This window comes from Babylonia areolata, chromosome 29 (assembly GCF_041734735.1).
Source record: "Babylonia areolata isolate BAREFJ2019XMU chromosome 29, ASM4173473v1, whole genome shotgun sequence".
Classification (NCBI taxonomy): domain Eukaryota; kingdom Metazoa; phylum Mollusca; class Gastropoda; order Neogastropoda; family Buccinidae; genus Babylonia; species Babylonia areolata.
This window is the reverse complement of record NC_134904.1, coordinates 31,781,425-31,795,276: the sequence shown is the minus strand read 5'-3', so window position 1 is coordinate 31,795,276 and position 13,852 is coordinate 31,781,425. Positions and strand designations below refer to the sequence as shown.

General features: G+C 44.1%; 1 protein-coding gene across 1 annotated transcript; it reads left to right on the top strand.

Annotated features, from left to right (window-relative positions):
- The first annotated feature begins 2,472 nt into the window (after window positions 1–2,472).
- LOC143274787 (uncharacterized) lies at window positions 2,473–11,838 on the top strand. Its single transcript, XM_076578714.1, has 5 exons — window positions 2,473–2,543; window positions 3,027–3,194; window positions 4,118–5,787; window positions 7,903–8,068; window positions 9,545–11,838. Exons 2-5 carry the CDS (start codon window positions 3,079–3,081, stop codon window positions 10,746–10,748), a joined length of 3,156 nt encoding a protein of 1,051 aa, XP_076434829.1. The 5' UTR covers window positions 2,473–2,543; window positions 3,027–3,078; the 3' UTR covers window positions 10,749–11,838.
- Window positions 11,839–13,852: the final 2,014 nt, after the last annotated feature.

Below are 13,852 nucleotides of genomic sequence, written 5' to 3'. Positions count from 1 at the left end.
GCATACCCAGATTCACACACTCAACTGTTGGCCGCCGTTCTTTCTGTCCCTGGACCTTGCGTTTGGAATCATGGTGACGGCGCCTGGTGGGTAAAGGGTGGAGATTTTTACGATCTCCCAGGTCAACATATGTGCAGACCTGCTAGTGCCTGAACCCCCTTCGTGTGTATATGCAAGCAGAAGATCAAATACGCACGTTAAAGATCCTGTAATCCATGTCAGCGATCGGTTGGTTATGGAAACAAGAACATACCCAGCATGCACACTCCCGAAAACGGAGTATGGCTGCCTACATGGCGGGGTAAAAACGGTCATACACGTAAAAGCCCACTCGTGTGCATACGAGTGAACGCAGAAGAAGAAGATATTGTGCTTGCATATACACACGAAGGGGGTTCAGGCACAAGCAGGTCTGCACATAATTATGTTGACCTGGGAGATCGGACAAATCTCCACCCTTTACCCACCAGGACCCTCCGATTGAAAGTCCAACGCTTTAACTCACTCTGTACGGCCAGTCCTCTCTTCTCCTCTACACAGACCCATCGGATGTCCAGTGGGTGTCTCAATGACCCAACCTTTAGCTTCCGTCGTCAGAATTGTGGTATTCTTTGTCAACATTCACGTCTTCGGTATAAGAGCCTTCCGCTTGCAATATTTTGATGATGGTAATTGGGGTGAAACCCTGTTAACGTCGTCTCTTTCGCCGTTCGTATGGAGAGAGTTAACCACTCGGCCTTTGCGCCCGTCATATCATATATCAATATGAAGGCCTTAGGCCTGCAAAGCCTTTTGCCCGCTTGAAATGGGGTGGTGAAGTGAGAGCCCCCATAAATGTACAGATAGATATTTTATAATCTAATAATGCGCAATGCTTATTAAAGAATATTTAGATGGGTTTTGTATTTTAATTTTTGAAAGTAAACGTCAACACGATTTTTAAAAGTAATTCACTGTTCCTGCGGAGACAACATCTTATAATAATAATAATAATAATAATAATAGTAATACTAATGTACATTTATATAGCGCCCTTTCTCACTAAGAGCTCAGCCTTTACATGAAAGAAAAAATATTACAAGTAACATAAAACATTCATGACCACTCTTTCTCAAAAAATCACCTTCCCCTCCTCACACTCTCCCTTTCCCACTCCACATACATCCAGACTAAATGAGTTGACATGGGTGGTGTTGGAGAGAAGGAAGCTGGGAGTACTTATAGATGGGTTTTTAAAAATATAAGTATTTAGTGATGAGCGAAAAGCAAAAATAGAATCAGATGCTCGAATATGATGACTGAGGAAGGTTATTCCAGATGTGAGGAGCAGCAAAGAAGAAAGAACTTGAACGTTCACCATACTGAGGTTCTTGACATGAGGAAGTTTCAAAAAGTAACAGTCAGAGGAAGAGCGGAGATTTCTTGTGGGAGTGTAAACACTGATAATGTCAGAAACGGCACACTCACACACACACACACACACACACACACACACACACACACACACACACACAGAGAGAGAGAGAGAGAGAGAGAGAGAGAGAGAGAGAGAGAGAGAGAGTTCTAAAGAATGGTCATGATCGCAGTCAGCATATAATTCTTCAGTCTCAGTGCTGTTGAGTTCTACGAGGGCCCACAAAGTCTCCATTTTGAAAACTGAAAAAAAAAGTTTGTGCTTGTTTCAGTAGTCTGAGTGTAGGGGGATACAGTGACTATATCAATGGCTCCTGTTCTCTGTACTTCGGAAAAAGGATAAGGAGTCGAAAAAGGAAAGAAACGCCGGCTGTGACAGGTCTTCGTCAGTGATCGGTTAAGAGCCATTTTAATCTTGAACCTTTCCGATTATCAATACCACAAACGCTGAGGATATATATATATATATACACATACTAGGAAAGAACGAGGGCCATGGATGGAGCTGGCACATTAACAGTTTTTTGTTGTTGTTTGTTTGTTGTTGTTTCTTTCTTTCTTTCTTTTTTTTTTTTCACCCTAAAAGCAAAAGTGAAAGTTGAAGCCAGAGTTCGCTGTTGGGATCAGGGGTCATGTACTAGGCTGTGTCGGTAAAGCTTTTCGTTTGTTTTCGATTATATCCTAATTAAGGTTTGACGAATAAGGCCTTATACTTTTTGTTTCTGTTAGGCTTATCAGGTGTATATTACGGAAGTGAAACCGAGCATGATCTAGGTATTACTTGTGTTCCATGTGATATTGCCTTTTTTTCTCTTTCTTTTTTTTTTTTTAATCGAAATGATGGACTGCGATCTGCTTAGCAGACGAAGCAGACCGACATGCTTCGGACACTTCCGAACTTTTGCTTCGGAAGAACGATTTTGATTACATTTTGAATTAACAGGATTTCATCTTATTTGCTTGTTACTTTGATAACTTTGGTTTGTTCTTATTGTTTAGTCTTGGACAAAAATAAAACGAGAACGATATTTTGTACGAAAATTAACTATTAAACTGCATCAAAATGGCGATCGATGGCAGTGGAAGCAGTGCGTTTGTTTTACGAGTATCATAACAGTTGAGGTTGTCAGGTAACCTGCTGATTCATACATCAGATTATGACTGGGACGCGGTCGGATGTTTGTGGTGGAAGGGAGTGGGGGTGCGGAGGCGTGGGGGTGGTGAGGGACAAATTTAAGGGGTTGAGGAATGTCGATGGATGTCAGGAATGGACTGCTGTGTGTGAATGTGTGCAAGTGTGACTGTGGAATATGTGTGTGTGTTCGAAAGCTTACACGCAGCACTTTTTGATGCATGCACCGACACATTCAGAGTCACACACACACAAGCATGTATGCATGCACAAGCACACACACACACACACACACGCGCGCGCGCGTGCGCGCACACACATATTACATAAAACTTGCTCTGTTTAATTTTTTCTTACTTATCAATCTGAATGTCTTAACTGTGTAAGACAGTATGTACAGTATACTGTGCTGCGATCTTTCTCTCTATTTTACTCTCTCACTATCTATTCTCTCTCTCTCGTTCTCTCTCTGTTTCACCAGGGAACAGTGATAGCAGTTCCCTCCTGATTTGGTGACGGCTGACAAGCAGAGAATGAGAGATGAGAAAGATGCTGTTCATATTGGTCATGTGTTTGATCGTTGGCATGCCATCGGGGTCACAAAGGGTTTCTCTTCAGACACAGACATCGCCAACTTCTTGGTTCAGTGGTACGTTTTGATGATATGAATAATAATGATAATAGTAGTAGCACCACTAGTGATATGATTATGAATAATAATGATAATAGTAGTAGCACCACTAGTAGTAATGATGATAATAATTAGAAGAAGACGAAAAAGAATGATGATGATTATTTATGATAATGATAATAATGATGATAATCATAATGGATACTTATATAACAGATTAACACTATTTAGAAAACTGCTCTAGTTGCTTACAAAACATATGAATTATGATGTATATAATATCTACACATGGTGTGCATAACACATCACATCAATGTTACATATATATAGATATATATACACCAAAATGTACCCAGCAGACTATAACATACAATGTGATGAAGTTCTTATTTCATTTATTTTTCTGTTTATTTATTTATGTTGCTTTTGTCAAATTTGCATGAATACAGAATTGAGTAAGTATAATACTTACACCATGCAGTGTAGAAAACTTCATAAGTAACTATTCAATTTATCATAATTATTTATCATTGATGCAGATAAATAGTCCCATGTAGATGTATAGCATTATCCTCTATAGTTTGATTTCATTTCCATTTTTCTGATATATTGTATTTATGTCAGGTGTTGTACTATGATTTATAAGTGAACAAATACTTTGACTAACAGTCTCATAATAATTTTGTCAGTGTGAGTATGTGTAATCACCTGTGTTTATTGGTTGTGTGCCTGTTCATTTGTCTTCCATGGCCTTGCTGAATGTTTTTAGTAATATTTCAGGGGAAAAGAGAAAGGAAGAGACATGTGTGCAGCCAGTTACTCTTTTTCTCATTTGATTGGGACAGAAATCTGCAACGTGTAACAGGGTTTAAGGTACATGTGCCTAAAAGTAAGAAAGGAAGGGAAAAAAAAGACTATATATTTGAACTTGTGTGTTTCAGCTATGAAGTCGGGCAGCATGGGGGGTGTTGTGCTCGCTGCCACTCCCCTCTCACCCTCTTCTGTTCCCACTGCTCCCAACTCTCTACATCACCACCTCCCCTCTTCGCCACCAACCCCCCTGCCTCCACACCCTCCACCACCTCCTCCTCCTTGGTGCCTGCGGCTGCCTCCAATAAACATCTGGATGAGGAGAGGAGTAGAGGGGACAGTGCCAGCAATGCTGACACTCCAGAAGAGACCGCAGACAAGATCTTCACGAGTGGTGTTGATGGGAGTGTAGGGGATGAAAGGACAGAAATAGTGACTGCTTTGTTGTCTAGCGTGGATGTAACAGAGGAGAATGGTAATGAGAATAGAAGGGGTAGCCATGATGGTGGTGATGATGATGGTGACGCCAAGTGGACAAACACGGACAGGACCAAAGAAGAGTCCTGTCAACCAGCACGTGGCCAGCATTCAACAACAGTGAGGACGGGTCCACAAGTGGAAACCTCATCCTCACAGCATTTCAGATGTCAGCTGCCTTCAGAGGTTTTCCCAGAACCAGGTCCCCTCACACTGAATGACCCTCTCTCACTCTCACTCATGCAGGAACATAGCACAGACAGTACACCTCAGTGTGACATGGGCACAGCCTCAGTACTTCACTCCCAGGTCCTGGAACAACATTCACTCACTCACAGAGATCAGCAACAAGGACCCTTACAGTTCCAACAGGCTTCTGAGATCCCTCCAACAAACTTTACAGAGCAGTCATTTAGAGAACAGGTGGAGAATAGAACTGTCTCACAAGGAACGACTGAACTGCAGAGTTGCAGTAGAAACAGTGTAGAATCACAGCACATGCACAAGGAAAGTAATGACAGGAATATGCTGAATGAAGACACTGTGACACTGAAAGACGTTAGTGGAAAAATCAAGTCCCAAGAGGAGAATCAAAATATTTATGATGGGGATAGTGACATAGAACCAGAGTCTGAAGAATGCTGGCCAAGTGATGGTGAACAGAGTGTGCACAGTGTATCAGCAAACACAGGGGGCCAGGAAGGAGGCAGTGTGAGGGGGGACAGTGTCAGGAGTGAAGAAGTCTCAGAAGTGCCTGGACAAAAGTGTCCTGAAAATGCTGGAGATCAGACGGGTACAATAGCCCCATCAGTCAGCCACCCAGACCTTCCTCCCACTGACTGCAGCTGCCAGCTCTGCGGTCACTGTTTTCCCAGGCTGCAGGATCTCCTCAGTCATGATTGCAGCCATCGCTTGGTGGACAGACCCACATCTTGTGCTGTCTGCTGCAAGACATTTTCCTCCACCAGCCTGCTGGAAAGACACCGGTGTGAAAAAGACGGCAAAGAAAAAGAAACTGATCCAGGACTCCAAAGTCATGCTGATGATGACTTTTCCACACCGGTTGAAGTGGTGCAACGTGTACGGAATCGTTACATGGGGCGAAAAAGTAGGAAGTTGACATCCTTGGAAAAGACGCCGTCAGACGCGACGACACGGCCACAGTTCCAGTGTGATATATGCAGGACTGACTGCTGTACAGGGGAAGAGCTGCGGCGTCACAAGGCAGCCAAGCACAAGGAAGGGCGCCAGTTCCAGTGTGGGCAGTGTGGCAAGGTGCTGTGTACCATGCAGACCCTGCTCGCACACCAGAGAACACACACAGGTAGGTTTAGGGAGGTTCAGTTTCAGTTTCAAGGACATAGGTGGGGAGATTTAGTTTCAGTTTCAAGGACATAAGGAGAATCAGTTTCATGGATACAGGTAAGGAGATTCAACTTCAATTCAAGGACATAGATAGGGAGATCCAGTATCATTTTCAAGGACGTTGGTGGGGATATTCAGTTTCAAGGTCATAGGTCGTGGGATTCAATTTGAATTTCAAGGATGTAGGTAGGGAGATTCAGTTTCAAGGACGTAGGTAGTGAGAATCAGTTTTGAGGACATAAGTCAGGGGTTTCAGTTTCAAGGACACAGGTAGGGGCATTCAGTTTGTTTCAAGGACGCAGGTAGGGGCATTCAGTTTCAATTTCAAGGATGTAGATAGGAGAGTGATCAGATTCAAGGATATAGGTTGGAAGATTTGATTTCAGTTACATGGACTTAGGTATGGAGATTCTGTTTCAGTTTCACTTTCAAGGATGTAGGTAGGGAGATTCAGTTTCTTTTCTTTTTTCTTTTCTTTTCTTTTTTTTTTTTTTTTAATTACTTTTAGCTGTCCCATCCTCTGTGGTCATTTTCGTGGCATTACTCCCATGCCACTCAATCCAAGTCCCTTTTACACAGCCGCATCCAGGTGTGTCTTTCGCAGTCCCAGCATTGGCAGTCCACAGGGAATTATTGAGGAGGGTCACTTTGGTGGTGCTCAGTTATACTTGGTCTGATTTAACAAACTTAGGACACCACTTACCAGGCCCTCTACTGACGACAAGAATAGCTTAGTTTCGTGGAGATTCGGTTTCAGTTCCAGGGTGGTGTCAAAGCATGCAGACTGATCCATATATTATATGCTACACCACATCTGCTGTAAAGTTAATAGATAAGTGATTTTAAAGATGTTTAACCTTCACACCTATCGAGGACCACTACTCTACAGTTTTTTTAACTTGCTAACTTCCCTGTGAAATGCAATGCAGTTTAGACAGGAGTGTGTGTGGAATCTAGTTTTGTCTTGGAAGTTAACTGTGGAGTTTGGCCAAAGGTAACTGTGGACTTTGGCCAGCACAAGGATTGCAGCAACCCTGAAACTAAAGTTCTCCACAGGTCAGGGGGTGTAAACAACCACCCCTTCCCACGCTGACAGCACCACTCTCTTTTGTTACTGCCTCTCTGATCCTTTCCTTGCATGCAGTGACCTCTCTAGGCACTTCCACCCTGACTCTCTTCATGTGAAGTAGACTTCTCTGGAGGATATTGTATGATATTCGACTATGACCATCATAGCATATTGCTGAATAGACTGTAGTGTTAATACAAGTCCAACAGGTGCTCTCTTTGGATGTTTCAAGTGGTGGCCTAGAGGTAACGCGTCCACCAAGGAAGTGAGAGAATCTGAGCACACTGGTTTGAATCTCGGCACAGTCGCCAGTATTTTCCCCCACTCCACTAGATCTTGAATGGTGGTCTGGATGCTAGTCATTTGGATGAGACAATAAATCAAGGTCCCATGTGCAGCATGCACTTCGTGCACGTAAAGAACCCATGGCAACAGAAGGTGCAAAATTCTGTAGCAAAATCAACAGGAAAACGAAAAAAACAAACTAACAGATAACAACAAAAACTGCAGGCAGGGAAAAAATACCAGTGTAGCGACACGCTCTCCGTGGGGAGAGTAGCCCAAATTTCACACACACAGAAGTCTGTTGTGACAAAAAAGAGAAATACAATGGTGTGTGTCCATCGAGATCGATGATGACCATCGTTGTCATCCAGCTGGGGGATGGGGGGAGGGTGGTGGTGGGGTGGGGGGGGGGGGGATGCTCATGAATCTATCTGTGAATGCGCAGATGGCTGAATAGTCCAATCTGCGCACGAAATGTTCGCAGATTGGACTAGAGTAGCCCAAATTTCACACACACAGAAGTCTGTTGTGACAAAAAAGAGAAATACAATACAATAACAAAACAATACAGACCTCTCTGTACTGTAGCATATACTATAGCCAAATAGAATAAAGTGTTGAAATACAAGTCCACCCAGTGTTCTCGCTGGATTGTTTACAACAACTTCATCATCTGTCATCACAAGGATATGATGATTGTGTGTGTGTGTGTGTGGGCAGGAGACAAGCCCTACCCCTGCCCCCAGTGCCCATCCACCTTCCGCAGCGGCAGCAACCTGCGGGCCCATCTGCGCACCCACACAGGCCACACCCCGTACCTGTGCCCCCAGTGTGGCCGCAGCTTCAAGGAGATCACCCACCTCAAGAGGCACCTGGTCTCCCACAGGTGTGTGCTGTGGTTGCTGTGTGCTTTGTGTGATTACCTGGTATCGCACAGGTGTGTGTTGTGGTTGCTGTGTGCTTTGTGTGATTACCTGGTATCGCACAGATGTGTGTTGTGGTTGCTGTGTGCTTTGTGTGATTACCTGGTATGGCACAGGTGTGTGTTGTGGTTGCTGTGTGCTTTGTGTGATTACCTGGTATTGCACAGGTGTGTGTTGTGGTTGCTGTGTGCTTTGTGTGATTACCTGGTATCGCACAGGTGTGTGTGTGACTTTTGTGTGCTTAGTTTGAGTAATTACCTGGTATATCCACAGATGTGTGTCTAGGCTGTTGTTTGTTTTGTGTGATATCCTGGTCTCCCACAGTTGTGTGATGAATTCAGTGTGGGTTTTTTTATGCATTTTTACGGATTACTTACACAAGATATTCCATAGTTTGTGGTTGTTCATGTCCTCATGACTGTTTACTTTCTATAGTTGGAAGACATCATTAAAAAAACAAAACGTTCTTGCCTGAAAAAAATCAAAGATAATGTGGCGTTTTTTTGTTGTTTTTTTTATGTGCACATTTTCATCCTTTATTTATGTCATCGTTAATATTTGTGCTCGTTTATGTCATAATGTCCGTCTATTTCTTTGACTGGATGGCTTGTTGCATTGTTAGTCCCTTGTATCCTGCAATATGTGGACATTGTCTTTCAATAGGACATAGAAGGGATGAGTACAAGTCTTGGTCTCTGCCATCAAAGGTATAAGTTGTGTGTCTTGTGTGAAGACCCATGGAAAAAAGTTGTCTGTCTTGTGTCAAGACATATAATGGAGTTGCGTACCTAATGTAAAGGACCATAACATAAAAGAGTTGTGGTATTAACGTTAAGTATCGTGATATGAACTGTGTGCGCTATTTAGGTATTGTGGTATATATGGTATGTATGATGAGTATTGTGTTGTGTACAAGGATTTGTGTGTGTGTCTGGACATACTTTAATGTTTGTGTTTTGATGTCTGTACAGGGTTATGCATGTAAGTTTTTTTTATTTCAGTGTTTAAATGTGTGTTTTATTCATCAGATTTTTCATTGAACGGCGCAGTTGAGCATGTTTTACATGGAAGGGTGCGATGTGAAGTAGTAGTAGTGGTAATTTTAGAATTATTTTCATTTTTATATGATTGTTGGTTTATTATTATGATCATTATTATCAGTATCATTAAAATTATTATTATTATTATTATTGTTGTTATCACTAGTAGCAGTAGTAGTAGGAGGAGCAGCAGCAGTAAGGCAAGAAGTTTATTTTATGTGCCCCCTGGGGGTAGTAGTAGTAGTAGTAGTGTTATTGTTGTTGTTATTACTGTTACTGTTATGTTGTTATCGTTCTTGTTGTTATCATCATCATCACCATCTTCAGTGTTGTCAACCAGCATCATTACTGTGATTTTCACATGGGCGGTATGTGTGTGTTGTGTATGTGTGCTGACAGTGGAGAGAGGCCCCACCAGTGCCAGCAGTGTGGCAAGGCCTACGTGCACGCCACCTCCCTCAAGGAGCACCTGCTGTCCCACTCCACCAACCCCAGGACCTGGGTCTGTCACCAGTGCGGCAAGGCCTTCATCAACTCCAAGAGGCTCAAGGTCCACCTCAAAACACACAATGAGGAGGCCAAGCCCCCAAGCAAGACAGGCAGGCGCTACACCTGTCAGACGTGTGGCGCCACCTACCAGCAGGCCAGCTCCCTGTCTCGCCACAAGAAGCAGCACGAGCAAGGGGCCAGCAATCCTTACGCCTGCTCCGAGTGCGGCAAGACGTTCCGTGACAAGTACGAGCTGAAGAAACACGGCGCCCTCCACAGGCGGCATCTGCCGACCCACGGCGGGCTGAAGACCCCCAAGTGTCCTCAGTGTTGCAGAGGGTTCGCCGACTTCAAGTCTCTCCAGCATCACCTGCAGGAGGGGCAGTGCCAGTCGAAAGCTTACACCTGCCCCCAGTGTTCCAGAACCTTCTTCACTTCGCGAACACTGCGACAGCACCTCCAGTGTCACTCCTCCAACCACAACGTGTCCACTTCCCCGCCAGAAAAATCCCATGTGTGCGCTCAGTGCGGGGCGGCATACTTACGCGCTAGCTCTCTGATTCGACATCAGCGACTACACGAACCTAGGCAGGAGCAGAGTCCACGCTACCAGTGTCCGCAGTGTGATCGTTTATTCGGGGACTCCTCCCACCTCAAACGCCACCTGCTGTCGCACAACGGAGAGAAACCCTACGTGTGCGCCTCCTGTGGCAAAGCCTACGCCGACTCGCACACGCTCAAAGACCACATGCAGCTGCACACAGGCGTGCGCTCCTTTGTCTGCGAGGTGTGCGGCAAGGCCTTCTTCAGCGCCAAGAGGCTGAAAGAGCATGCGCGCTGTCATTCAGACCAGCGCCCCTACCAGTGCTCCCAGTGCTCGGCGGCTTACAAGCACTTGAGCGGGCTGATCTCACACCGACGGCTTCACTCAGGGCAGCGGCCATTCAGCTGTGAGCAGTGCAGCAAGACTTTCAAGGACTACTCGTGCTATAGGAGGCACCAGCTGACCCACAGTGCCCACAAGCCCCACGTGTGTCCGCACTGCGGCAAGGCCTACAAAGACCTGAAGAACCTGAGGCATCATCAGACACAGCTCCACGGCACCTTCACCTAGCTGCTTTGCACACACCACTGTTTCTTGTTGTTGATTATTTGATTGATTACTTAATTCATTGATTCATTCATTCATTTATTTATTCAAGTATTCATTCATTTACTTATTTATTTTGAGTGAACGTTACATCATGGGGTTGTTAAAACGACAACAGCAACCACACACTACTGTTTTTCTGCTTTGTGGTCAAAACACAGCAAGTTTTGGTGTTATGTACACCTGATTCCAGTAGAGATCAAGATAGCAGTACTTTAATTTTTTTTTTTTTTTTTTTCAGGGCGAAGGATTGTGAACTTCTGTGAAGGATTGTGGAATGATAATACTAATAACAATAATGATAAGAATAATAAGAATACTCATGATGATGATGATGATAATAAACACCTATTCAGTGCGCATTCTCAAATTGAGCTCAAAGCGCTTTACATGTATAAAAACTAATAAACTATCAATGGTGAAAGCAAATAAAACAAAAATCAGTTTACACAAACTTTAAACAGGTATCATGACACAGCTCATCCAACTCACCTGCTCACACACACAGACTGAAACACACACACACACACACACACACACACACACACACACACACACAAGTATGTTGCAGTTTGAAGAGCACTGCATTAGCTTTCAGGCTTAGTTTCACTCTCTGCCTTTTATGGATTGTGACAGTTCTGTGAGACTGAGAATGATGCTGACAATGAGCAAGATTCGGTTTGTGTTGTACTTTTTCAATGTGTGTGTGTGCGTGTGCGCGCTCTTGCAGTTTGTTGTCAAAATGTGTACAGGTCTGCAAGTCTAAGTCATAATACAAACTTACCGTGTTAAACGTAACTTGCATGTGATTGGAGCATCTCTGTGTGTGTGTGTGTGTGTGTGCATGTGCGCTTGCATTGTGCATGTTACTTGATTTTGTTAGTAAACTAAAACACCTTGGAAAATTCATAATGACGGCACCCACAGGTTATGTACCATTACAATTCTTTTCAGTTGTATGCACCATTGTGCAATGTTTTGATTATTAGACAGATTGAACTAGTCATTTATATACCATGGTGACATTTAAAACAATAAACCACTTTGCACATGATGATTTGTTGAGGAAAGTTGTTTCTTGACGAGTGTTTTGAAGTCTTGGCACTGTCCCTCATTACCCCTTGCAGAGTGTGTGGCAGCTCTTGTCAAAGATTTGTATTTGTATTTGTATTTCTTTTTATCACAACAGATTTCTCTGTGTGAAATTTGGGCTGCCCTCCCCAGGGAGAGCGCGTCGCTATACTACAGCGCCACCCTTTTTTTTTTCTTTTTTTTTGGTATTTTTCCTGCGTGCAGCTTTATTTGTTTTTCCTATTGACGTGGAATTTTCTACAGAATTTTGCCAGGAACAACCCTTTTGTTGCCGTGGGTTCTTTTACGTGCGCTAAGTGCGTGCTGCACACGGGACCTCGGTTTATCGTCTCATCCGAATGACTAGCGTCCAGACCACCACTCAAGGTCTAGTGGAGGGGGAGAAAATATCAGCGGCTGAGCCGTGATTCGAACCAGCGCGCTCAGATTCTCTCGCTTCCTAGGCGGACGCGTTACCTCTAGGCCATCACTCCACTGATGACACAGTCAGTGTTCTCAATGATGGGATGGAAGCGGCAGGTGGTTGACATGCAGCTCATAATGATAATGATACTAGGGATGTTCATGAAAGATTTCTCCTGACTTACTTCCGGTTATTGTAGGAGGCTGATACTGCACATGCATAATATTACATATATATGTAGTTCACATGGAAATTCGCATCTCAAAACTCAAAGCAGTTTCTCTTTTAAAGGTGCTATGGTGGAGTAAGGTGTGATAATGGAGCCAATTGAATGCAGGATGGTCATCAAGTAATATACTTGGGAGGATGCCCCATAGTATGACGTACGTAGTCAAGCACTGGCACTGTCAGTTCAAGTTTGGTCGGACATCGTTGGAAACGGCTACTTTTCCGGGTCACCACAGTCCGACATTAACGAAGACACCATCTGGTAAGTGGGGGCCGCTATTTTGAGAGATCGCCGCATAACCGTTCGCCAGCTAACCCAAGATGTCAAGATCAGTGTGGGGTCTGTGGGGAAAATCATCCATGACCATTTTGCATATGCGGAAGTTGGCTGCACGATGGATTCCACGGTTGCTCCAGAAGGAAGGAACTAGTCACGTGCTCCCAGTCTCTTTTGGCCATGTGCCAAGAAAATCTGGAGGACTTCCACGACAGACTCATCACGCAGGTCGAAACAATTGGTCCATCACTATGATCCAGAGACTAAAGCCCAGTCAAAGCAATGGAAGCATTTTGACTCACTACCTCCGAAGACGTGTCCAACCCTCAGCGGGCAAGATCATGCTCACAGTCTTTTGGGACCAGCGCGAAGCAGTGATGATGGATTTCCCTGCAAAGGGTACCACACTTACCGGGGCATGCTACACTTCATTGCTGCAGAAATTGCAGAAGGCCATGAAAACCGATAGACATGGCATGCTGACCAAAGTTGTCCGCCTCTTGCAAGACAGCTTCCTGGTTCGCAACTCGCATATTGCCAAGACGGAAGCACGTGTGGTCCTGAGGCTATGAAACCCTTCATCACCCCCTTACTCTCCCGACCTCGCACATATGACTTCCACCTCTTTCCAACCATGAAGTCGTATTTGAAGGGCAAGCACTTCCCAGACGATGAAACGCTTATTTCTGAGGTCAAGTCGTTCGTGGCTTCTGGCGCAACCCGCAGACTTGCACAGGCAAGGCCTTCACAGCTGCATAAAGCGATAAGAGAAGCCGTGTGTCATGCTTCGTGGTACCGATGTAGAAAAAGACTAATAACTGTGCCAATTTTCGTTCCTCTCAGAGTCCATGGGAAATGGGTCAGGGGAAATCTTTAATGAAAATCCATCGTAATAATGATGGATAATTATATAGCACACTGTCCAGAAATCTGCTCTAAGTTCTTTACAAAACACATGATTTTTTTTAAAATGCCATACGAGGAAGAAAAAAAACAAAACAAAACAAAACAAAAAAACAAAAAACCCACCACCACCAAGACAATGGTGCAGATTGCAAATTATGAAGC